Genomic DNA, 25,658 nt, shown 5'->3' on the forward strand with positions numbered 1-25,658 from the left:
TGACATCTCACTCCTTCCTCTCTGTTGGAGTAGCCGGCAAGAAGGAACTGAGGGGGCGCTGGGTTGGCTGGGGCATATATCCGGCGCCATGAAGGCACCACTCCAGGGGCATGCCTCAGCTGACCCACCAAGTGTTGCTAGGGTAAAAATCTTCCGACGATCGTGCATGCGGCGCACGCACACACCTAATTGGAATGGATATGAGCAACACATCTCGAAGAACAACAGTTACAAAGGTGAGTAACCATCCTTTCTGGTGCCCACAATTCAAGAAGGATGTGGATAAATTGGAGAAGGTTGAGAGAAGAGCCATGAGAATGAGGCCGTCTACGCTAGAAATCTTACAGCGGGACAGCTGTACTGATGCAGCTGAGCTGTTGTAAGATCTCTCATGTAGTGACTTTATGCCAATGGGAGAGAGCTCTCCTGTCGATGTAGTTAAATCATCCCCAACAAGTGGCGATAGCAATGTCAGCGGGAAAAGCTCTCCCTCTGACGTAGCACTGCGCACACTACTGCTTACACCGGTGTAACTTACGGTGCTCAGGGGTGTGGTTTTTTTCACACCCCTGAGCAACGTACGTTTTGCCCTCATAAGTGATAGTACAGACATGGCCTGATTAAAAGATTAGAAAACGTACTTTATAGCAGTGGTGCCAAATCGTGGCTCGTGAGCTGCCTGCGGCTGTTTTACAGTTAAAGTGCAGCTTGTGGAGCCCCCCATACGCCCCATTCTACGCTTACGAGACTGCGGAGGGGTGGGGACTCGGGGCTTCTGCCCTGCGGCGGAGTGATGGTGCTCAGGGCTTCTGCCAGAGATGATTGGGTGCCTGCTGAGACTGGGAGGCGGGGCACAATTTTAAGGTTTGGCCCTCCCAACAGCTTGAGGCAGGCCCCTCCTCTTATCCTCAGTGGCCCCTCCCTGCAGCTCCCAGCTGTTTGCCACTGCTTCTCCCCACAGCTGCAGCTCCGAGCTTGCTGGCTTCAGCAGTTGCCATGCAGGGAAGGGGCCCGGCGACACTGTGGCAAAAATCGGGGGGAAGGGATGTGACCCCACATGCACCCCATGCATTGCCTCTGGTTTCTGCCCTGGGAGGAGGGCGGGTGTCCTGGAGCTTGAGCCCTGTGGGGCACAGCTGCCCGTGCGTGGCTCTCAAACTTCTGAAGATTGTCGTATGTGGCTCGGAGGGTCAGTAAGTTTGACCACCTCTGCCTTATAGTGATAGACTCAAAGAGTTCAATATATTTAGTTTGACAAACAGAATGTTAAGGGATGACTTGATTAGTCTATAAGAACATATATGGGGAACAAGAGAAAGGTATAACACGATACGATGGCTGGAAGTTGAAGCTAGACAAATTCGTAAGGTATTCATTTATAATAGTGAGAGTAATTAACCATTGGGGCAATTTACCAAGGGTCCATCACTGACTATTTTTGTATAAAGATTGGATGTTTTTCTAAAATATCTGCTCTAGGAATTATTTTGGGTAAGTTCTATGGCTTGTGTTATAAAGGAGGTCAAACTACATGATTACAACGGTTCTTTCTGACCTGAGAATCTATGAATCATTAAGGCTATGATTTTAGCATGGAGGCCACAGTGTTCACAATAAATTGTGAATTTTTTTTAAGTCTGTGACATCAATCAGTGCGGTTCTTGTGGGTCAGGATGCCTGCTCTGGCCACATGTTTGCACAACCACTCAGGTTTAGTGCATCTGCTCCTCCATTGATGGAGATGAAGGGGCAGATGGGCCAAATTTGATTGGCATAGTGAGTGGCCCATGTAGTCAGAGTGCCACTCAGGTTTGGCATGTCCACTCATCTAATGCATTATATAGGGGCAGACAGGTCAAATTTGACTGGCATTCCGACCTGGCCCATATGGTTGCAACACCACTCAGGTTTAGTCTGTCCACCTCTCCATAGCATGACAGAGGAGCAGACAGGCCAAATTTGACTAGTGTGGCCAGCTAGAGCACAGGGATGCAATGCCTCTTAAGTTTTGGTGCATCTACCCCTCTGTGGCATGATGGAAGGTAGAGAGGCTAGATTTGATTGGCTTTGGAACCTGGCCCATGTGATTGCAGCACCATTTAGTTTTGGTGCATTGGCCCCTCTGTGACATGATGGAAGGGCAGATGAGCCAAATTTGTTTGGTGTTGCAAGCTAGTGTACAAGGTCACAATGCCACTCAGTTTTGGCACATCTGTCCCTCTGTAGATTGAGACAGGGGAGGATGCATCAAACCTGAGTGGCCTTGTTACTTAGTGTATGGGATCACAATGCTCGGTGTGGGGAGCCACGCCCAGCCTTGCAGAACAGGAGCTGCTAGTGAAGAATGGGCTCACTTTCCAGTTTCCCCAATACCCATGCTGCCCTTCCTTGCCGGGGCAGACTCAGTTTCCAACCCCCTGGCACCTCACTTCCTCATTGAGGCAGGCTTGCTCTACACCCCCTTCTGTGGGCCATGAGCTTTCTGTGGCTATGTTTTTCCCTCCACACACCTCTGACATAACATGGACTAAAAATTTGTGTGACAAAATTGTAGCCTTAATCATCTACACCCAGAGTCTTTAGTCCCATTTTCCCATAAGTTCTCTTACTTCTCAGACAAGTTCAAGGTTTCCAGTGGGGGCAGGCACTAGTTGGTGCCCAACTCTCCCCAGATTCAGCACCATTTTTCCCAAGGTGATTGTGTCTCTGTTCTGTTCTGTAAAGGTTTTTATGCCATGCTGATCAATGTAGTAGTATCTGAGCACCTTCCAGTAGTGCATTAAACAATGTGACTATGCATCTCTCACATTTGTTTTTTCTCTCATTCAGAGGGAGAAGTGTGTGTAATGGAGTGTATTATTTTGGTAGGGTTTTAATAATTTGTTAAATAAATATATCTGTTGCTATGTGTTTATATTAAAGAAAGCAAGGTCAAAGAAATTGGTACTGCATGTGGAGAGGAAAGTGGTGAGGTTTCTCATGGTTAGTTACTGGAGGAGTTCATTCCACAATCTTGAACCACCCCCGGGAAAGGTTCTTTCTCATGCACAGATGAAGTGTACTCTTACTGTGGAGAATTGCCTTGTCCCAGAGAAGTGAAGTTATCAACTATGGTCTTCACCCTGGAGCTTTAGAGACTGTCTTCTACATATCCTGGGCTCAAGCATGGGGTGCTTTGAAATTGAGGACTGAGACCTTGAACTTGATCTGAAATTAGGGCACCAGTGTAGAGGGTGAAGGACAGGTGTGATGTGCTCATGTATCCTGCCTTCCTTCCTTTTGTACTTTTGGAGTTTCCTAAGTGTTGAAGATTTCGTGCATATATAAGATTTATATTGTATTGCTGTAGTCCAGCTGATAGTGATGAAGGCATAAATAACTAAGGCCAGATCTTCATCCACCAGGATGGGATGGAGTCTCCTAGCAAACCAGAGATGGCAGAAAGTATTACGCATGTCTGTTGTGATGTGAGAGCTCAGTGTCAGCGAGGAATCTGAGAGTAATCCTAGAATACGGACTGAATTGACCAATTGTAGATGGGAACCTTCAACCAAAGGGGAGATTGCACCATAGCTGCAAACTCTTCAAAGTACTTTGCTTTACTCACCAGCATCACCTCTGTTTTGCTCAACCAGCTGTTCTTCTTCGAGTGCTTGCTCATATCCATTCCAGTAGGTATGCGCGCGCCACGTGCACGCTCGTCGGAGACTTTTACTCTAGCAACACTCGGCGGGCCGGCAGGTCGCCCCCTGGAGTGGCTCCGCTATGGCGCCGGATATATACCCCTGCCGGCCAGTCGCTCCTCAGTTCCTTCTTACCGCCCGTGTCAGTCGTTGGAACTGTGGAACGCAGTCTAACTGTTTCTCCACCTCCCTAGCGATTCTCTCGTTTTTTCTGTAAATTGTGTATATAGTTGATCTCTTAACAGTAGTTAGTAGTTAGTTTTAGTAGTAATAGTTTTTGTAGATAGTTAGAAGGGATCGGGGGTTAACCCCGTCCCCTACCCCTCATGCCCGGATCACCGGGCTTCAAACCGTGCGCGGCCTGCCGTAGGCCGATGCCCACAGGCGACCCGCATGACTCCTGCCTTAAGTGCTTGGGTGAATCTCACTTAACGGACAAGTGCAGGATTTGTAAGGCGTTCAAGCCCCGAACTAAGAAAGAGTGGGACATTCGCCTGAAGCAGTTCCTGATGGAGGCAGCGTTAACTCCACCGTCCTCGGCACCGTCCGCGGTAATACACTCCGGGAACAAGCACCTCCTCAGCACCACACCGCACGCCCTCTGAGAAGACGTCGTCTCATCAGTCTCCGGCACCAGCTTCTGGTCGGCATCGCTCGCTCTCACCGCAGAGCAAGAAGCATAAGCCTCCTGCGGCCGCTATACTCATGCCGCAGTCTGAGCGCTTAGCCAAACCAGACCACCCGGCATCGACTCCACCTGCCGCGGCATCGACGTCTGCCGCGCCGTTGATTCCGGCCTCGGAAGGGCCGTCGAGTCCGGTGCCTACCAGCTCCCCGGCACGTGCCGCGGTTGAGCTCATCGTGCCCTCCACCCCGGAGACGTTCTCCGCTGCACAAGACCTGATCGCAATGACGGAGCCTGAGCTGCCTCGACCCCCGGCACCGCCGGTGCGGGTCCTACAATCTATTGGCAAGCCGGCCCTAGTACGACCTTCTCCGCCCGGCACCGTGGGACTCCGTCGTTCCAGGTCCCGGTCCAGGTCCCGCAGACGCTCACGGTCTCGTCATCGCTCTCGGTCCCGCGGCCGCTCGCAGTCCCGGTACTGCTCCCCATCAAGGTACCGGTCGTACTCGCGGTACCGCTCGAGGTCCCAGTCGCCATCCAGACATTACCGGCACTGCTCCAGATCTTGGCACCGCTCGCGGCACCGCACTTCCCGCAGCCGATCTCGGCACGGCGACTCTCGGCACCGGTCGACCTCCCGGCACCGCACTGGTCATAGGTCCCAGTCACCCTCACGGCACCGGCGGGACTCCCGGTACCGCTCCCCGGCACCGCACAGGGCTGGTTCTACTGGCCGCAGAGATGTTCCTCACACGGTCTCCGCCCCACCGTGGCCATCTCGCCAGCCGTCGATCTCCTCTCATGCTGACACGGCATCTTATGGAGAGTCGGACAACCAAGGTTCTCATCAGTGGCCCTTTTGGACTCCGTGGGCTTACCACCAGAGCCAAGGTAGCCACCATCCGCCGCCGCACTCCGCCCCCTCCGACCATCGGGCACCGGAGTCCACGGCGAGCAGACCCCCTCTAGGAAGCACGGACCAACCTCCTGCCCAGGGCATGGACCAACAGGAGCAGCTCCTGGATGCCCCACAGGATCAGGAGTCTCTCCAAGACCCTTTGGTCCCTGGAGTCTCTTCCTCATCTTCCCCAGATGAGGCTGTGGCGGGAACAGCAACGTCAGGACCGCCCCCAATTGACCTCAGGTCTCACCAGGACCTCCTCCGCCGCGTGGCCCTGAACATAAACTTGCCTGTGGAGGAAGTTTCTGAGGTGGATGACCCAGTGGTCAGTATCCTCTCAGCAGAGGCCCCAACGAGGGTAGCACTCCCCTTCATTCACTCCATCCAGGCTCGAGCCGGTACGATCTGGCAAACCCCGGCATCGGTACCTCCTACAGCAAAAGGGGTTGAGCGTAAATATATGGTCCCGTCAAAAGGGTATGAGTACCTTTATGTTCACCCTCCTCCTTGCTCGTTGGTAGTCCAATCCGTCAACGAGCGGGAGCGACATGGCCAGCAAGCTCCTGCGCCCAAATCCAGAGAGGCCAGAGACTAGGACCTGCTGGTCAGAAAACTACCTCGAAGCCAGCCAGGCGAACAACAACCCCGCCTATAAACAACCCACCTGGAGGCATGGGAAATATCTAGATTTCCCCAGACTCCGCCAAAGCTCCCAGCTACCAAGGAAGAAATGCAAACCCTCCACCTCGGTGACCCGGACCCCGCAGGGACTCCGCCTCGGATCAGCATAGCCAATCCGCCAACACAGCCCACCTGAACGCAGTAACACAGACCTGCCTTACGCACTCTTTACCAAAAACAGACCTCGCTCCAATCAAAGACAACCCAATCACGCCTCTGCTCATGTCACGCCACAGCCAGAACGTCCTGTCCGTTCCCACACCCCACGATCCTACCCCGCCTCGACCAGACAGGACTTCCAGACGAACCGACCGCTCGAAGCGCCAGCGCCCTCAAGGCGGGAGAGAATCCTGTCCACCAACCACCGGCGACGGGGAAGCCCAACTTTGGAATGCCCGAAGCATTACCAATCCCCCAGACCCATTCAGCACAACCGCCCTCGCCTGCGCTTCTTCCTGCCAGGCCCACTAACAACGCACCCGGGGTCCTACACGGCTGACATCACGCCAAGTTATCGGACCCCTCCCACCCCCCCCTGCCCTCCAGGACCCTCCACGACAACTCCTCGCACGAAGCGAAGCCCTCGCGGGGACCATAGAGGAGTCCAAAGGACTAAAGGCAGAGGTCTATTCCAATACCCCTAATCCCAGGCAAAGCATACTCCAGACCACACTCTTGATCGCAGCTCGAACCAAATATCAAGAACCAATCCGCAACACCGAAACATCCTCCTTCCCTCAATCCCAAACTTACGCTGGCCCCCACATACGGACACCGTATCAATCCATACCCAAGCAAGTCTTCGCTCGGAATATCAGCAACCAATCGCGGGGCTCGAACCTATCCTCCACCTCAATAAGTCAGTAGTCGCCGGCTAACCCCCGCGCCACGAACCACTTCTATCTCATACTCTGTTCAGGACTTCCCCGAGCCCAGCGAACATGAACATCATCAAAGTCTGCTCCTACACATCAATTCTAGACAAATCCATCTGCCACCTATGCAAAATCAGAACAAGGCCGCGACTCCAATCAGCAACAAGCGACCCACAGAGGCCAATCTATACCCCGCTCATCCAGGGCTCCAACCTTCCCAACAACCTTGTCGCACTGCCCTCACACTCTCCCACTATCTGCTGCATTTCGTGAACAAAGCACGAAACCACGCAACAGCGCCCTCAAATCTGCCTCCTCGTCACGGTCACCAGGATCCCTGACAATATCACAACCCTCGCAATGCGATCCCTCAACGTGGTTAACCCCTCATGCGCGTCAGAACCGCATCCACCCAACCCCTCGATCCCAAAACGACCTCTCCGGGTCACACCTGGCACTGCGACCAAGCCTGGGCCTGCCGAACTAACTCCACAATCAGTCCGCGAATCCAGAAGCATCACTGGCGTCCAGACCTCCGCAACACTACAGGCCGTGGTGCCATTTCCACGACAACCCAAGGGGGCCATTAACATAAACAAACAAGAAACCACGATCCCCCCTTTCCAAGCAAGCAACGGACTTAAGCCAGTCAATAGACTATCAACCTCCTTCTCCCGGCCCGGAACACACACAACCCCTCAGCCGCGTTCTGGCACAACAATGTCCACACCAGACATCCCTTTCGTCCGGAATGCTTCCCCAATCGACCCTATTCCCTCCAGAAACAGAAGCCAGTCGCCCCACAATCCACCCCACACCTCTCGTTCGGACACTCCTCATTCCCTGAAACGGACCCTCATCATCCCACCCTCCCCCTAGCCACACAGCCTGCTCAAGCTCCGCAGCACAGGGGGACAGCGACCCAACGCACCGGCATCGACGGCAACAACTGACACCATGCTGCCGACCTTCCTGCCGACTCCGGAACACTGCCACCTCCTGACATAAATGCACTCGCAGGCCCATCACCCGACCTCCTCCCGCACCTGACCGGGCATCTGTATGGACCTGTTGGGCAGGAAAATCTACTCTGCGGGAAGCCTCCAGCTCAGGGTGGCGAATCAACAAGCCCTCCTGAGTAGATACAATTTCAACACCTGGGAGGCAGTGGGGAAATTTGTAGAGTTTGTCCCACAGGACTCCCGCCAAGAGTTCTCAGCTATCCTGGAGGAAGGGAAGAAGGTTGCGAGGACCTCCCTCCAGGCCTCGTTGGACGCCGTGGACTCGGCGGCTAGGACTCTCGCCTCGGGGATAGCTATGAGGCATATGTCGTGGCTGCAAGCATCAGGTCTGCCACCTGAGCTGCAGTATACTATACAGGACCTGCCCTTTGACTGTCAGGGTCTCTTTTCCCAGAAGACAGATCCTCGCCTCCAGAGTCTGAAAGACAACCGCGTGATCATGCGTTCGCTGGGCATGTGCACGCCACAGACTCAGAGACGGTCCTTCCGTTCCCAACCCCAGCGATCCTACCCCCCGCCTCGACCAAGACAGGACTTCTCCAGGAGGAGAGGCCGGACCTCTCGTAGGCGCCAGTCTGGCCCTCAAGGGGGTAATAATTCCGGTCCCACCAAACCACCGGCGGGACTGAAGCCTAACTTTTGAAGGTGCGCCCGAGAGCAATGTACCAATTTTCCCCCAGGATCCCATTCAGTTCACCAACCGCCTCGCTGCTTTCTTCCCTGCATGGTCCCAGCTAACAACGGACCGCTGGGTCCTCAGCACGGTGGAATGTGGCTACTGTCTTCAGTTTATTTCGACCCCGCCTTCCCACCCTCCCTCCTTGTCCCTCTTCAGGGACCCCTCTCACGAGCAACTCCTTCTGCAGGAAGTTTCGAAGCTCCTCGCGTTGGGAGCCATAGAGGAGGTTCCAGAGGACTTAAGAGGCAGAGGGTTCTATTCCAGATACTTCCTAATTCCCAGGGCGAAAGGCAGTCTCAGACCCATCTTGGATCTGCGAGCTCTGAACAAGTTTATCAAGAAGCTCAAGTTCCGCATGGTATCACTGGGAAACATCCTTCCTTCCCTCAATCCCGGAGACTGGTACGCTGCTCTCCACATGAGGGACGCGTATTTTCATATCGCGATTTACCCACTGCACAGGAGGTTTCTTCGCTTCGTGGTGAATCATCATCACTACCAATTTGCGGTTCTTCCGTTCAGCCTTTCCTCGGCACCTCGAGTTTTTATGAAGTGTGTGGCAGTAGTCGCCGCCTACCTCCGTCGCCATCGAATTCATGTCTTTCCTTATCTCGATGACTGGCTGGTTTGAGGGACTTCCGAGGCTCAGGTTACCGAACATGTAGACATCATCAAAGGTCTGTTCTCCCGTCTAGGTCTAATCATCAATCTAGACAAATCCATTCTGCATCCTATGCAGAAGATAGAATTCATAGGGGCGCTGCTGGACTCCAATCGAGCAACAGCCAGCTTGCCTCCACAGAGGTTCCAATCTATAGTCTCGCTCATTCAGGGGCTCCAAGCCTTCCCAACAACCTCTGTCCGCACTGCCCTCACTCTACTCGGTCACATGGCTGCGTGCACTTTCGTGACAAAGCATGCGAGACTACGCATGCGCCCTCTGCAAATCTGGCTTGCCTCGGTCTATCGTTCACGCAGGGATGCCCTGGACATGATAGTCACAATCCCGTCGCAAGTGCTGGGATCCCTCAACTGGTGGTTGAACCCCTCCATGGTGTGTGCCGGTCGACCGTTCCATCCACCTCAACCCTTGCTGTCCCTAACAACGGACGCTTCCTCTCTGGGGTGGGGTGCACACCTGGGGCATCTGCGTACCCAAAGCCTTTGGTCCTTGCCGGAACTGAAGCTCCACATCAATGTCCGCGAACTCAGAGCAGTCCGATTGGCGTGCCAGGCCTTCCGGCAACATCTACAGGGCCGTTGTGTTGCCATTTTCACGGACAACACAACGGCCATGTATTACATAAACAAACAAGGAGAGACACGATCTTCTCCTCTTTGCCAAGAAGCAATGCAACTGTGTGAGCTGTGTGTGTGTGATGCGTGTGCGTGTGACTTGGTAGCCTCGCTTTCTCCCGGGGGCCGCATACACACTATGCAGATGCCGCCTGAGCCGGTTTCTTCTGGACCGAATGGTCCATCGATCCAAGACATCCTGCTTTTCTGTTTTCGAAGTTGGGGCTTTCCGATCGACCTTTCGCCTCAAGCGAGAACAGGAGGTGCCAGTGTTTCTGCTCCCTACAATGTCATCCCCACGCTCTCTTTCGACACGTTCCTCATTCCTGGACAAGAGGTCTCCTCTATCCTTTCCACCCTTTCCTTAGTCCACAGAGTTCCTGCTCAAGCTTCCTGCAGGACAACGGTGATCCTAATACGCTCGGCATGGCCGAGGGCAGCATTGTACCATCTGCTCGACCTGTCCTGCGAACTCCGATACCACTGCCACTCTGCCTGGAGTCTTATAATGAGGACTTCGCGGCTTCATCACCCCGACCTTCCGTCCCTGCAGTGACGGGTGGCTTGTCTATCTGGTTGACTGAGTCTGAGCGCCAATGCTCCGCCAGGGTTCAACAAGTCTCTTGGACGTAGAATCCTCGTCAGCGGTGCGGGCGACTTGTCTGCTGCCGATAGGTGGAAGCGGTTCTCTTACTGGTGTACATAGCGGTCCCTTTCCTGACGCCATTTCGTCCCTGTTGTCTGACTATTTATTGTACCTCAAGGGCCAAGCCTAGCCCTTTCTTCAATTAGGGTGCATCTGGCCGCAATCTTCACCTTCCTCCTGTTGGGATGGTCCGGCATTCCACCTTTTCTCACCGAATGTTTCAAGATTCCTTAAGGATTGGAGAGGCTCTACCCCCGGATTAGGCCCCTTCCTACCTGGGATCTGCAACCTTGTGCTATCTTTGGCTCACGGCCCCTCCCCTTTGAGCCGCTAGCCCTCTGCTCGTTACTCACGTTCTACATTCCGCACGTGTCGCTCCAACCCCAACCGCCTAGGTAGGCTTGGAATCACCTATGAAATATATATGAGGCAAGCCTCGAAGAAGAAAGCTTACTCACCTTTGTAATGTGTTCTTCGAGATTGTTTTGCTCATATCCATTCCACACCGCCTCCTTCCCACTTGGAGTAGCCAGCAAGAAGAACTGAGGAGCCGACGGGCCGGCAGGGTTATATATCCAGCGCCATAGCGGCGCCACTCCAGGGGGCGACCTGCCGGCCCACCGAGTGTTGCTAGGGTAAAAGTCTCCGACGAGCGTGCACGCAGCGCGCGCACACCTACTGGAATGGATATGAGCAACACATCTCGAAGAACAACAGTTACAAAGGTGAGTAACCGTCTTTTTTTCATCCATGAGCTGATCTCATCCAAGCATTGGGCCATCTTGGTGTGGTCACATGTGGTGCAGAATAGGTAGAGAAGTGTGTCAGTTGTGTATTGATGGTATCTGAGTCCATGTTGTCTGACCAGTTCTGCTAATGGTTGCATGTAAATACTGACAAGGACTGTATAGAGAATTGATCCTTGTGGAACCCCTCAAGTGAAGGGTCCAGTGGTGGAGGTGGCTTCCCATCACTACTCTTTGGGTGCATCCTTCCAGGAAGGACTCAGACCATTTTAGAACGTTACACTGGACTCCTACTACACTTCTCAGGCCAGACAGCAGTATCTCATAGTCAGCACCATCAAACACTGCAGAAAGGTCTGCGAGGATGAGAATGAGTGCCTTTTGATAGGATGAGATCATTCATCAGTGCCATAAAACAGTTTCGGTTTCTCTCCTGCCCCTTTAGGGAACTGTTTTCACCTTGGCAGTCCTTCACCATCCCTTTCCTCTTGGGTGTGTTCTCCCCTCCTCCTTTTTCTGGAATGAACAGGATTTGGCTTATATGGTCTCCAGACCACTCCCGCTTCTGAAAGGATTGGAGTCAGTTGCTTGGGGTTACTTTTTTCGTCTCCCCTTATGACAGTTCACTTTGTCATATTCCCTCAAATGTATTCACATTCTTTGAAATATGGGCCAATATAAAGAATAAAAAGCTGTTGCTGAATACAGAGGTAAATGAAAGTTTAAACTGGCTTAGCCCAAGTTGATTCATCATGGCATATAGAAAAGAGAGAGCCTCTTAACCTCTGTATCTGGTGAAATAAGATGTTTAGGTTCAGCTATATGGGATACATAATTGACATAAAGAGAAAAGGTGGAGGGAAAATAAAGGTTAGAAGCACCACTCCTTTTGGGGCAAGCCGGAGCTTCATACTTTCTATGAGGGGAAAACCAACATGTTCTACAAAAGCTATATTTCCATTTGTTTCTGTTCTCACCCAGGCAGACGTACAAATGTCTACCACAAGACTAAAGTGTGACATGTTATGTTCTTTACCATAAGGACCCATAAAATGAGCTCCATTACAGACAGGTATGTTGTTAGATGATTTTGTTTTAACTGATTTATAGGTAAACATTTTGATGATGTATTCTTATTTAAGATTAAGAGCAGAAGGACTCCAAATCAGACTTAAGTATAATGAGGTTTTGATTTTTGGCAAAGTTAAGGTCTGTTAACTACACTTTAGTTATGAAAACTTAGCTACGTAGGCATCACATGTTGTAGTACATGTTTTTGTTTAAAATTATATTATTTAAATATGTTTTATATTTGGAACAGCAGTTGCCTAATTGGAATTGTGTTTTGAAATTGGTTGTATTCTTAGGGATTTTCTCTTGAAACAACTGATCAGGGGACTTATTTTAGAATTACTTGAATCCAAGAGCTGGGCTTAAGGTGCTTTCATAGCAGTCTGTGGTCCTCTTTTTGTTATAAAATGCTTTACATTAAAGTTTTGAAGTTTTTAGAAAATGAAAAAATTTTCCTATTGTATAGAACACAATTGGCTTTTTTATAATCAATTCATCTATCCAGAAACTAGGGGCAGAATTTTTAAAAGTGCCAAAATGACAGCTTCCCAAGTCTCAGAAGTGACTTGGACACTTAGGAAACTAGGTTTCATTGACTTTCAGTGAAACTTGGGCTTTTAAATGTCACTTTTGAAAATGGGACTTAGGCATGTTTGAAAATTCTACCATGAGATTCTCCTGCACTGGCTTATTAAGGAAAAGGAAAGAATAATCAAACGTTTCATAACATTACGCCCTTCCTCCTCTTTTTGTCAACTATAGGTACTGTATTTTACAGTACTAACAGACAATACAGTTCTAGTGCTTGCATATATCCATTACACTGTAAGTGTGTGTCCATCCTATGCACCAGTGCCAGAGAGTTTTCCTTAGTGGTACCTTTAGGGGCATCCCAGCTCCTCGTGCTTTGAATGGAGAGTATATAGAGGATGGAGCTGCCCCACCCCTCCTTCAGTTCCTCTCACCGTTAGTGGTCAGAGAGTTCTGTGTTCCTCATGAACAAATTTCTTGCTGCTTTTTTTCTTATCTAGTGGTACTTTTTCATCACTCCATTTTTTTCTTTTCTTTTCTAATTTTAAAATTTCTAGGTTTAGTTGGGGAAAATATATATTTCAGTCAGGTGGACCTCAAGGTCTTGCCCTTAACTGGGGCAAGCTTGTGCCAAGATCCCTTGGCTTCAAGTCCTGTTTTGGTTGCCAAAATCCCATGTGTGTCAGAGAACCTTATTCATGCTGCTTCAAGTGCTTGGGTGAGTGCCACAAAAGAGAGATGGGTGCTCCATTTGCAGTAGTTTAAAGGGCAGGGCAAAGAAGCTGAGAGAAGAACACCATCGTTATATCCTTATGGAGGCTGTCCTTAGGTCGGTGTCTGAACCCCTTTGGTTGTCCAAGGGAAGTTTTTTGACAACTCCTTCTTGAAGTGCTCCTTTAGCTTTACCTGGGAATAGGAGCCACAGGAGATTTCTGTCACTGGGACTCTTGTCTTTGAGGCCAAAGACATTGGCGCAATTGTGGTGAAAGAAACATAAGAAATAGACACTGGACTCCTCGGAATCCACGATACAGGATTGCTCCACGGAAGGTCACTCCAGTACCAATGGTAGAATGACATCTCTGATCATGGTGGGGCAACAGCCCATATTAGTGCAGACAACGCCAGAGGCCTATGTGGTTACGAGAGATGTGCTATGCCTATCAGAACCACTGTCGCCATTAATTCAGGGCAGAGATCCTCGGTCAGTAGTGGTGCAAGTTTTGAGACTGTCAGCTCTGGAGCACTCTGTTATGGGTCCATCACTTAAGGGCCCAGTACCACTGTTTTTGGCCTCATCCATTCTGGTACCAGCTCTACCCTGTGACATGGTATCATCAACTAGGAAGCCCTCTATGTTTCCTCCAGTGTCACATTCCTGGCATAGATCCAGAGGATCAGACCCAATATAGCACAACCATGGCTCTTGGAATACTCTGATTCTTCATCAGACTTAGAGGTGGGCTTTTGAGTCTCATACTACCGAAAGTTCAGAGTGCTGTCCTGGTCCTTTTCTCTTACTCATTAACTGTTTTGAGAAGAGTAGAGCCAGGAATTGAGATGTTTGGACCTGTGCTGGACCAGTGTTGGGGCCCATTACTGTACCAACCTTCTAGTTGGATGCTCCCCAGTATCTGGATCAACATTGCAACTACCTCGCAGAAGCAGATCCCTTAGGGAATAATCTTTTTCTGATGGTACTAAGGCCTGTGACGGTTGGTACCCATCAACCTTTACCTCAGGATTTACCTCAGCCTGCTTCAGACCAGTAACCTAATCCAGTACTGTAGGACCACCCTCGGGAGCATATTCCCTTGCCTCCCTTTCATGCATCTTCTTCATCACCTGATGAAGTCCTAATACTGGAGGTGTCCTCTCTGGTCCCAGATTACCTTTAAGGTGTACCTTAAAAGGAGAATGCCAGCTCTTTGCAAGTGGAGGAGAATACCCACCAACTGATCGACCCTGTGCATCTGGCTATGACAGGAAAGGTAGCCCTGCCTACAAATGATGCCATTATGGAGGCTATTTAAGATACTGTGGAAAACCGCCTCCTCTATTTCACCTGTGGCCAAATTAATGGAATGCAAATACCAGGTTTCATCCCAGAGGTTTGAGCAATTTTGTGGTGGGTTGTCTGGTCTCTCAATCAGCTCTGCAGCGTTCCTTGGATGTGGTGGATTCTGCTGGCAGGGCTATGGCAATGACTATGCGCCCTTGTACTTGGCTGTAGACCTTGGGGGTTCCTGAAAACATACAACAGACAAATGAGGCCCTTCTCTTTCAGGGCTGTCCTTTGTTCTCATCCACAACAGATGAGGCTTTACACACTCTAAGAACTGTGGAACAATTTTAAAGCCCTTGGGCCTCTACACTCCAGCTATGAAGAGGACAAAATATCATCCTCAATTCCAGCCTAGACAGCAATATTCCTTCCATCATGCTGACCATTCCAAAAGAAAGCAAAGGTTTCAGAGAGAGAGACCTCTTCCTCTTACTTCCTAAGTCTCTTCATCCAGACATCCATAGGCCACGAAACAGTCCAAGCAGTCACTGAGAGCATCACAGCAGTATTTTTTTTGTGGACAAACAAGGAAGTGCCAAGTCAGACCTCTTCTGCCAGGAGGTGGTTGAGCTGTGGAATTTATATTGAGTCGCTCGCAGGATTTCTCACTTGCCAGGTATTCAGAATGGCCTGGTGGATCACCTGAGTAAATCCTTCAATTTAGACCGCAAATGGTCTCGCAACACAGCCATTCTAGCTTTGGTGTTTGGCATAGGAAATTTTCTGATGGTAGATCTGTTTGTGACTTTGCAAAACAGGAAGTGTCCCTGGTTTTGTTCCAGAGCAGGTCACAGAGCTGGGTCAATCTCAAATGTTTTCCTGGCTTCCATAGGATAAGGACGTGGTGTGTGCATAAACCAGAGCCCCTGATTCCCAAGTTCAGTCTCAAGCTGAAACAAGTCGAGGCAGAATGATCATTATAGCTCCAGTCTGGCCAAGGCAGCCATGGTATTGTGAGTTATGCAAGCTGTGTTCTCGAGGACCCTTGTTGTTGCCACTAACCAGAACTATGGGCAGATGTTGCACCCAAATTCTTGGATGTTGCACCTCACAACATGGTTCATCAGTGTTCAAATGCAGAGGAGTGCTCTGCTCAGTGGCAGTCCAGAATGTCCTCCTTAATAGCAGAAAACCTTGTACAATAACACCTTACCTGGGTCAATGGAAGTGCTTCTCCATACAGGCAACCTCCTATCATGTATTCCTGATGCAGTCTAGCATTCAAACAATTCTGTACTACTTCTGCATCTTAAGCAGTGGAAAAAGTCTAGCTGTCAGCTCCATTAGACTGCATCTTGCCACTGTCTCAGTGTTTCACTCTCAAATTAATGGTAGAGCTCCTTTTATTAATCCTATCTATTAATCCTATCCTATCTTGACCAGGTTCCTGAAAGGTCTAGATTGAGTGTTCCCACCTATCTGGGACCAGTGCCAATTTGGGATTTGAATTTAGTGTTATCTACTTTTTTATGGATCCTTTTGTGGCATATGTCCCTGTTATGACTATCTGAAGATCAGTGATGTGGTCCTCCATACATACATTCACCAGACATTCTATGTTGGCTGAGACATCAAGGGAAGATGCCAACGTAGGAAGAATAATCCTACAATCCCTCTTCCAAAGAGACCCTGAACCCTGCCACCTTGGATTTACAGCTTGGGAATCACCTATTGCGAGATGGATATATGCAAGAACTCAAAAAAGAAATAAAAAAATTACTCACCTTCTCATAACTGTTCTTTTTTGAGATGTGTTGCATATGTCCATTACACAACCCACCCGTCTCTCCCAGTGGATCATAGTTTACCATCAGTTTCCAGTGCAAAAGAACTGAAAGAGTTCAGGGCAGTTCTGCTCTTTATACCCTCTCTTCCGAACATGAGGAGCTGAGGTATGGACAGGGCCGCCTCTACAGGTACTGCTAAGGAAAATTCTCCAGTATTGGGCACACAGGATATGTGCACACCTTATAGTGTAATGGACATCTGCAACACATCTTGAAGAACAACAGTTTGAGAAGGTGAATAACCATTGATTTGCTAGCATCTACCATTCACAGTATCACAAATCACTTTACAGTATGTGAGTCACAAATTAGAGAGAGAGATGAGTGGAAGGTAAGATTTAGAGGGAAAGTGTTTTCATATCTCGAAGGAAGGACAATTAACTTTCCCAACTCTAAAAAGTTATGGGGAGACAAAAATTGGAGGACTGTACTAAGTAGACCTGGAAATTAATAGAATAGCTGAGAGAGGTAAGATGGAGAAAGTCTAATATGTGGTAGTTTTGAAAACCAGGCATGGATTGATTCTTACTTTAAAATAAATACAAAAGAAGTGATATAGGGAATAAAGTGCAATATGGTCCTATTTAAGTGAAAGAGTATATTCTGACTTCTGATGTTTAGAGACTGATTTAGGAATACTGTAAAAGGAATTGCAGTAGTCAAAAAGAGGCATTGTATAATGTTTGAGTGATATTTGGAATATTATTTATAGCTAATTTTAAATTTTATATTGGTAAAATAACATTATGAGATGAAATATAGCACATTCCTCTTCCGTCTAATCTTAATAATTTATTACCATATACAAATGATACTTTTTAAAAAAAAACAAAAAACTATGAATAACCCTATAATTTAAATTAAAGGCTTGCAAACAAACAACAAAGATCTTATGGCAAAGTGATTCTGTCCTCTCCTTTGTTTTGAAGGACAGTAGCAAAGGTACATATTTTAAACTAACACAGGATGGTGTAAGCTAAGTACGCAGAGAGGATTGTTTGTGAGATATCTCGTTAAAAACTTAAATATTCTGAAAATAACTTGAGATATATCTTAGAAATGTCAGCCTTTCAAAACACAGGGTTTTAGTAAACTAAAAGCAACAACTTATAAAGTCCGTGGATTCATGGAAGCTGTTTGGCTTTGTAAAACTTAGATCACAGTAAAACAGTGCTCCTGTATCTTGGGTTAATTGAGCTATTGAATGATGAGCTTCCTTTGCTTGCTATTTTGTGTATTCCTTCTCATATGTTAGCAGTCTGTGAGAGACTATTGTGCTCTAATGTTTGTCTGTTTTCTCGCTTGTAGAGATGATGGTAGTATTTTTGATGGTCTGGTGGAAGAAGATGACAAGGATAAAGCAAAAAGGTAGTCTTTTTTTAGTTAGCTTATGCTAAAATGGCCTTTATTTGACTGCTTTGGTAAATCCAAATATATTAACAGAAAAAAATGTGACTGTATTTGTGACCATACAATAAAACAGAAGTTCCCCGTAGTGTTTATATGTCAGGTTATGTCATATTTTTCTACATATGGTTTATTTATTTTGAGGTATTGGTTAAAGGAGTCTTTGTGCCTCAAGTTCAAATATAGCGATTCCTGTATATGGAGACGCTTATTTCAAGTAATGGGCAGCTTGTTCCTTCCCTGGGACAATGGATGTCTTGAATGGAGGGTCCCTCCCAAACACAGCCTTCACTGTCATGGCTCCAAGGGTATGTCTGTACTGCATCTGGGAGTGAGCCTCTCAATCTGGGTCAACAGACCGCCACTCTCACTCCAGGCTTGAAAGCCTGAGCTCCAATCCAAGTTACATGATCTCTGAATAGCAGTACTATATAGAATAGAGCCTCTTCCCAGGTTACTAACTCAAGTCACTAATTAGGTTTGGACTCTCAGATTTCTTTTATGGTGGTTAAAAGGGTTTCAAGGCTCAAACTGATTTCAGCTGGAACATGAATAATCTCCACTCCTTCCTGCCTATAGCTGATGTAGAGAATGGCTGGCCAGTAACAGGCTGTTGTGCCCACTGATTTCTGCTCTTGCAAATGCTCCCCAGAAGGATGTGGGTGGCCCCCTCAATCTTCACCAGTAGGCACAAAAGCATACGTGGCAAGCATCCCATTCTAGTGATTCGGGCCATCACTGAAACAGGCACTTGCTGCTGTGGATAGTTGGAGAAGTTCTCAGTCATCAGAGTCAAGTGCCTAGATTAGATCGGTTCTCCCCTTTTTGTCCTGCTGACCCACTGCAAGACAAAAGGAAGGAGTGTATATTGCTGGAAATGACTTAGTTTCTGAAATCTCTGTTTAACATCCTAGTTTGCGACAGTGACTAGTGATCACCCAGGTAAGAGGACAGCATAGTAGCCTAATTTTGAAATAAACAGCTGAGTAATTTTTGTCCACGTCCCTAAGTCGTCCATGTACTTAACACTTGTATCCTGATCACAAATGAATGGTTAGATGTTTGACTATTAGATGAATATTGAATTGATGGTTATATTTGCTACCATCATCAAATTTTATCTCATTTTCTTGTTAATCTGTAAGTAGATGTTCGTTATTACATTCACAGAATTTATACTATCAGTAATACACATCTTTGTAAGAGGTGACTCCTCTAACTCTCATTCCAAATTGAAAATTTGATTAAAACCTGTCATCTGTGACATATTCTTGACACAGTTTGCTTCTATTTTTATAACATGGTTTCCATTTTTATCTTTTTCAGAGTGTCTAGAAACAAGTCTGAAAAGAAACGTAGAGATCAGTTTAATGTTCTCATCAAAGAGCTTGGTTCCATGCTTCCGGGTAATGTTCGGAAGATGGATAAATCCACTGTACTGCAGAAAAGCATTGACTTTTTACGGAAGCACAAAGGTAATTCTGTGGTATAACAAGACAGGTGGAAAACTGGAGTCTTTCAATTGGGTTTTGGTTCAGGCCTTTAATTCTTCCTAGTAAACTGCAAAACAGCTCCCCAAACCAAAGCTATACAAGGGATATCTTTACAGATGAAGGATTTCCACATACAGACATCATAAATGGAACATGTTGTTTAGTCACTCAATAAGCAACTAAGCCAAGAAAATGTTGTATGAATAGATTTGCACTGTACAAAGTGCACCAAAATCTTAGTTATAGTTTTAGTTTTTGTATTTTTAATTTTTCAAAATCTACAAATTTCCGAAGCGTCTCCATTTAATTCTATGAATACATCTACATAGGAACACCCCCCCTCCCCCAGAAAAAACGTCTACACAGCAATTTTTAGCCCCGCAGCATAAGCCAGAATCAGTTGACCTGGGCCCTGAGACTTGCTGCCCTAGTGTGCATTTTTTGGTTTGCTGTGTAGACGTGCCCTGTATGTCTTTGTGTCTTGTTAGTTTATTATGTTTTTGATCCCTTTCATACATAATAATTCTAAAGCTACTTCTTGAGCAGAATTCTGAAGGAAATTACGATCTTTTATTCTATTTTCATGTCACATGATTTTTAGTAGCTACCTTATAGTATTATTAGTGTCTGATCTCTGAGAATAAACTGAAGAATTAGCATTTTCTTGTCATAGATTCATAGATTAATAGACTTTAAGGTCAGAAGGGACCATTAGGATCATCTAGTCAGTCCACTAAGTTATTTTCTGTGTACTTTACAAATTCCATTGAAATCCTCAGTTTCAAAGAAACTTCAGTATGACAAGAGAATTTTCTGCTTTGAGAAAATTGTCCTTATTTGTTCGAGTGTCTAAACTAAGGAAGTTTCTTAATGTATTAACAGAATGGATGGTTCTTCCTCTCCACAGTGGTTGAGTTTGATTCAGAAGTATCTTATTTTCTCTCAGTCTTTCTCTCAGTTAAATACAGCCATGGCTTCCTCCACACCTAGTTTTTTCTTTTGTTCTTTACACATTAATATAGCACCTTGCAGTTCACGCTGGTAGCTGTGAGATAAAAAAAAATTGTTTCTTACAAATGTACACCTAATTATACATGCTCATTATACTAATATACTGTAAAGTTAGCCTTCCAGACTCAGCAGGTGAGAGCTATTGCATGCTAGCCAAAAACAAACAAACCTGAAACAAAACACGTCTGCTAGGTAACATCCAGGGGATATGATGAAGTGAAGTTGTCCTCTTCAACTTTTGAGCAGAATATACTGTCTTTCCCAGGAGGAGGTGGAGAAATAAGAAACATATAAGGGTAATATAACTCATATGAAACAGATGGATAATATAACAAGCAAAGCTAGGAAGGCAGTTCATACATATACCTATCCACATGTTCATATGGTGATTGTCAATACAATTTTCATCACGTGGTTATGCTTGCATGCCCGTTATATGTCCTTTATTTGAGTATTATGGTTACTGTCTTAATAGCACCAGGTGCTTATTAGAACAATACCATTAAAACAGTAAATACAATAATTAAAATGGAACAAAAAAGAGAAAACGTGCATGCACGTGTTAATAGATTTAATAACATTAAATGTTTAATTATGCTGTGTTATATTAGTAAGACATATGTTTAACATTGATACTTCTGAAAACACAGAAACAAATCAATCGAGTATCAAACCCCTTTTCTCCAAGGAGAGTTAGTCCATGTAGGACACTCTGACGTTTTTGTAATGTTTTCTATTGACTAGTTATTACAAGTAGGTGAAATATGCTACTGTTTTGTTTCATAATGGGTTTATTGCTTGTATTTTTAATGGCTGTTTGGAACATTGGCATCCCAAAACATTTAAAAAAAAAAAAAAAAAGTAAAAACCACCTCTGTAACAAATTTCATCCGTCAACCAGCAAAAAACAATTCATGAATTAGAGACTTTGCCCCACAAAAGAATTGCGAGGGTTTCTCTGAAATTCACTAGAGATTATTGCTATTGATTTTAAATGGAAGGCTCTCAGATACTATGGTAATGGATGACAGTAGAAAACTGTAACTTAGATATCTCAGGCACTTAAAGTCTGGGGTAGGCATTCTTTCTTGTTTTGTTAAAATTGAAATAAACAAGTCAGCTTCCAGAGTAATGGATTAGTACAGTTGATACCAGATTGGTGCATCTGAATCAGTACCAGGCTGTAAATAAGAAACTGCCTCCTTTATTAGAATTATTTTAAAAATCAACCATTTCACAAATGAAGAAACACCTTGGAAATTGAAGTTTGTGTTAAAATGCAATTTCGAAAATGTGGTCACTAACAAATATAGTGAGAATAATACCTACCCCACTAAATGAGGAGTGGTCCCACTATTTGCTCAAATTTACAATCTAGGGATCTGCTCAAACTCTGAGCTGCAGTTAGAAGATCAAGTACATCAACAGCCAGGACAGCTTTTTATTATTTAAGTACAACCAGGAGATTGTCACCATTCTTCTCTGCTATGGCGGTCAATTGTGTCTTTATCACTTTAAGATTAGACTGCTTCAACTTAGTCTGCATGGCCTTAAAATTGACCAGAAACTGAAGCTAGTGCAGAATGCCTCAGCCTTCTCATTAAATAGAATGTCTTGCCACAAGCATATTCAGGCCGTGCTTGATGACCTGCACCGGCTTCCTGAGGGTTTCCAAGTGAATTTTAAACTCTTTGTCTCATTTATCTGGAGAGCTCTTGTCCAGCTTAACACTACATTAACTTGAGATCAGACAGAATCACAGCACAAGGTGATTTTACTGCAGCTGTGTGAATACAAGTTTCTGCTAGCATTGCCTTCCTACTCTCTAAGACAGAATGTTGTCATGCTGTTGGAGAACTTTTCCATTTTTTAATCACCCTTCCAGGAACTAACATTCTAGTGTGATGAGTGGACTGCAGAAGGGAATGGAAAAAACTGATTATTTTTTTTCCTTCTTCATATTACAGCAGACTAAAGAGCTTTCCCTCAATTCATATAATTCAGTGGTATGAATTAATTGCTTCCAGAAGTGTGAATCATAAATGAATATTCATGTATATGTTTCTGATTACAGAAATCACTGCACAGTCAGATGCCAGTGAAATTCGACAGGACTGGAAACCTACATTTCTTAGTAATGAAGAGTTCACACAGTTAATGTTGGAGGTACATTATCATTTCTGTCTTTTTGAAAAGAGAGGATTCTCCTTAGCAAAACACCACTATGTGAAAACAGAATCTTTTAGCTTAATGGTATTCCTTTTCAAATCCATATTTTAATTGCAACACTGTCTACCTGGAAATCTGCAAATAAATATCTTGACAAATGTAATTTTAACTAAATGGGCTATAATATATTGTAAATACAAAAGTGTACTATTTATGGAAACTGTTCTTTAAAATGGAATAAAATATTTCCAATCTCTATAATTAGAAATCATTTTTAAAAAGACATAACTCTGCATCTATACAATGATGACTAGTACCTTTGTGGCAGAGTTAGCTTATTTTTTTATGCTTAAACTAAATGCTAGTTACCAAGACTATTCAACATGCTCTCTTCTTGATTGGAAGTATGGCTATAGCTTGTGAAAAGAGTATGCATAATAAAAAATGTACTTTGTGTATCTGCATATTATCCAGCAGATTATTGAGGTTGCAAACTCAAATGCTCAGCCGTTAGGAAATGCATTAAGGTTGCCTGTACAACTTTAATTCACCCCCTTGTGCATATGCAGTATGATACAGTCTTTACTGACATCATCACATATTACTTTTTCTCAATTAGTGCATAGAATGGGCAGGGCTCACTCAATGAGCAGATATTCAATGTTTTGGTTTTTTCCCCGTGTTGGTCAACCTGTAGCCCTCGACCTTATTTACTGCACACTATTCAAATTCTGCTCTGAAGACTGAATTATTAATTTCCTCATGTGGTGCTTACCACTATAATATCAGAGTGCTTCATAAGCATCAATTTTGACAACACTCCTGCAAAGTGAGGGAGTGGTATAATCCCATTTTACAGATGGGTAACTGAGGCACAAAGAGATGACCATCAAAATAATACCTACCTCTTGTATAGTGCTTTCATCAATAAATCTCAAACCACATACCACTTAAAGAACTAAAAAAAAATCTTGTACAGAAATTCAAAGAGCTGGGAGAAAGCCAGCAGAAAGCAAGAGAAGCACTCATGAGCATGGCCCTGAGAGGGAGCAGAGAGACAGAGCTCCTTGGAACACAAAGCTGGTTGCAGAGGCAGACTAGGAAATTATAAGCAAGGAAACTGCCTGCCATTTTTCAGTGGTGTTCCAGGGAAACAGAACTTCCCTGCAATTTTGTGTTTATACAAAGAAATTTCTGACTCATCATCCATTTCTCCTCATAGGAGAAACAAATATGTGAGGCCCTGAATATGGACTAACCACTTGGGCCAAGAGGGGCAATACTGGCAACAAAAGTATAAACTAATTCTGGGTTGACAATTTGTTACACATAGGAACTGATTTTTCAGAATGCTGAGCATTGTGTGCCACTTCATATGTTGAAAGCACAGCTTCCATTGACTTCTGCTGAGACTGAGAATGCTCGACATGTATGCAAATCAGACCCCAGGATCTCAAGTTGAGTGCCCAGAAACAGTGACTACCTGTGAAAAATCTGGTTTAGGCAACTAGCCCGATATCACTTAAGAACTTTGTGGAAGAGGCAGGGATAGAATCAAGTTCTCAAAGGCATTATTTGACTGCCTTAACCATGACACCATCCTTTGTTCAGCCCCATTGGAAGCAAGACAGTAGGTAGTGGATGTCAAATAAAGCCACAGTTTTATTCGCTTAAAATATCTGGAACTACTTGGTGATAAATTGTACAATATAGTTCATCATCATTTCCTTAAACATTACCATCTCTCTGAGGGGCAGTTGTCACCTCTCCCTCTTTCCAACCTGCTCCCTGACCCCCACCACTCTCCTTTTGTCTGAAGGTTAAGTGGGCTATAAAAGGAGGGGGGTTGGCTCCCCACTATATCAGATGTAGGAGCCTCAAACCCCATAATGGATGCTTTCTTTCCAGTTGTTTCTTAGTCCATTTTATCTGATAACTGTATCCCTTCCATGTATCTGCCTTGGATATCTACCACCTCCCCTTCATCTTGCATGGTCCTCTCACCTCAGCTTTCTTCCCCCTTCCACTCCTGTGGCTACCACCCACAGTTCTGCTGGCACCATTGTTGCCCCCCATTGGGTGGTGGCAAAAGGCATGGGCAAGGACTTGGCTGCTAAACCTATCAACAACAACGAGGCCCGCTCAAGTCAGCAAGAAGAGCCAGGGCAAGAAAAAAAGGGAAAGAGCCCTGCCCAGTTGGCTTCTTCCATCGCAGCAGCTGCTACTGGCAATGGTTCACTCTCCCTGTGCTGTCCCTTCCATCAGCTCTGGGGTTGCCTGCCCTTCAGCTCCACAGGCATATGCCCAGGTGGCCACAACCATACCCACTGCCCCATCGCCATCTGCAGTGGCCCCTCCATCCACCATTGCCACTACTGCTGCTGCTGTCTCCTCCTTCTCCATCTGTGGCACTCAGGGCCCCCCTCTCCCTTCCCTGAATAGGAGACACTGTCTTTGCTGTCTCCTAGCGGCCACCTCATCCCACAATGAAACCTGTGTGCGCGCATAGGCTCAGATGGTGGGGGCCCTTGGACATTGTGATGGTTTCCAAGATGTACAGGAAGGTCATCTTCTTCCAGGCAGCAGAGGTTGCTGCCCAGAAGGCAGTGCAGAAGGGCATTTTGGTGGGGGTCTCTTTGTTCCCCTCAAGCTCTTGGAAGGCCTGAGAATACAGTGATGCTTACTTCCATCCCGTCCTTCCTCCCCAATGCTACCCTCCTGCTTGCCCTCTTGTCCTTGGGGAAACTGGTCTCCCCTCTTAGTCTTCTTCCTCTGGGCTGCAAGTAGCTCTTCCTCAGTCACATGCTCTTATTCCTTAGGCATTGAAGTCACCATCCAGTTACCGCTGGGAGATTGGAGGGTTCCTTTGTGGTTCCCTGTTAGGACTTCCTTTATTGCATATGTTACTCATCAGGGCAGGCTCAGTGATTCATTTGCTGGGTTGTGGGGTACATCTGAAGGGACTGTCTC

At 46.3% G+C, this 25,658-nt stretch overlaps 1 protein-coding gene across 3 annotated transcripts in view; it reads left to right on the forward strand.

The window, feature by feature from the left end:
• The window catches only part of CLOCK (clock circadian regulator), a 127,692-nt gene that overhangs the window by 74,954 nt on the left and 27,080 nt on the right, over positions 1 to 25,658 (forward strand). For 2 of the 3 annotated variants that reach the window (XM_075066443.1, XM_075066442.1), the window contains 4 exons: positions 12,136 to 12,226; positions 17,917 to 17,976; positions 19,342 to 19,490; positions 22,594 to 22,685. In XM_075066443.1, coding sequence (XP_074922544.1) covers positions 12,180 to 12,226; positions 17,917 to 17,976; positions 19,342 to 19,490; positions 22,594 to 22,685 — 348 coding nt within the window. In that variant the 5' untranslated portion in view covers positions 12,136 to 12,179. Of the gene's footprint in view, positions 1 to 12,135; positions 12,227 to 17,916; positions 17,977 to 19,341; positions 19,491 to 22,593; positions 22,686 to 25,658 lie in introns of those variants that run through there. The other variant, XM_032782518.2, reaches the window with a different exon arrangement.

This window comes from Chelonoidis abingdonii, chromosome 5 (genome assembly GCF_003597395.2).
Source record: "Chelonoidis abingdonii isolate Lonesome George chromosome 5, CheloAbing_2.0, whole genome shotgun sequence".
NCBI classification, from domain to species: Eukaryota; Metazoa; Chordata; order Testudines; family Testudinidae; genus Chelonoidis; species Chelonoidis abingdonii.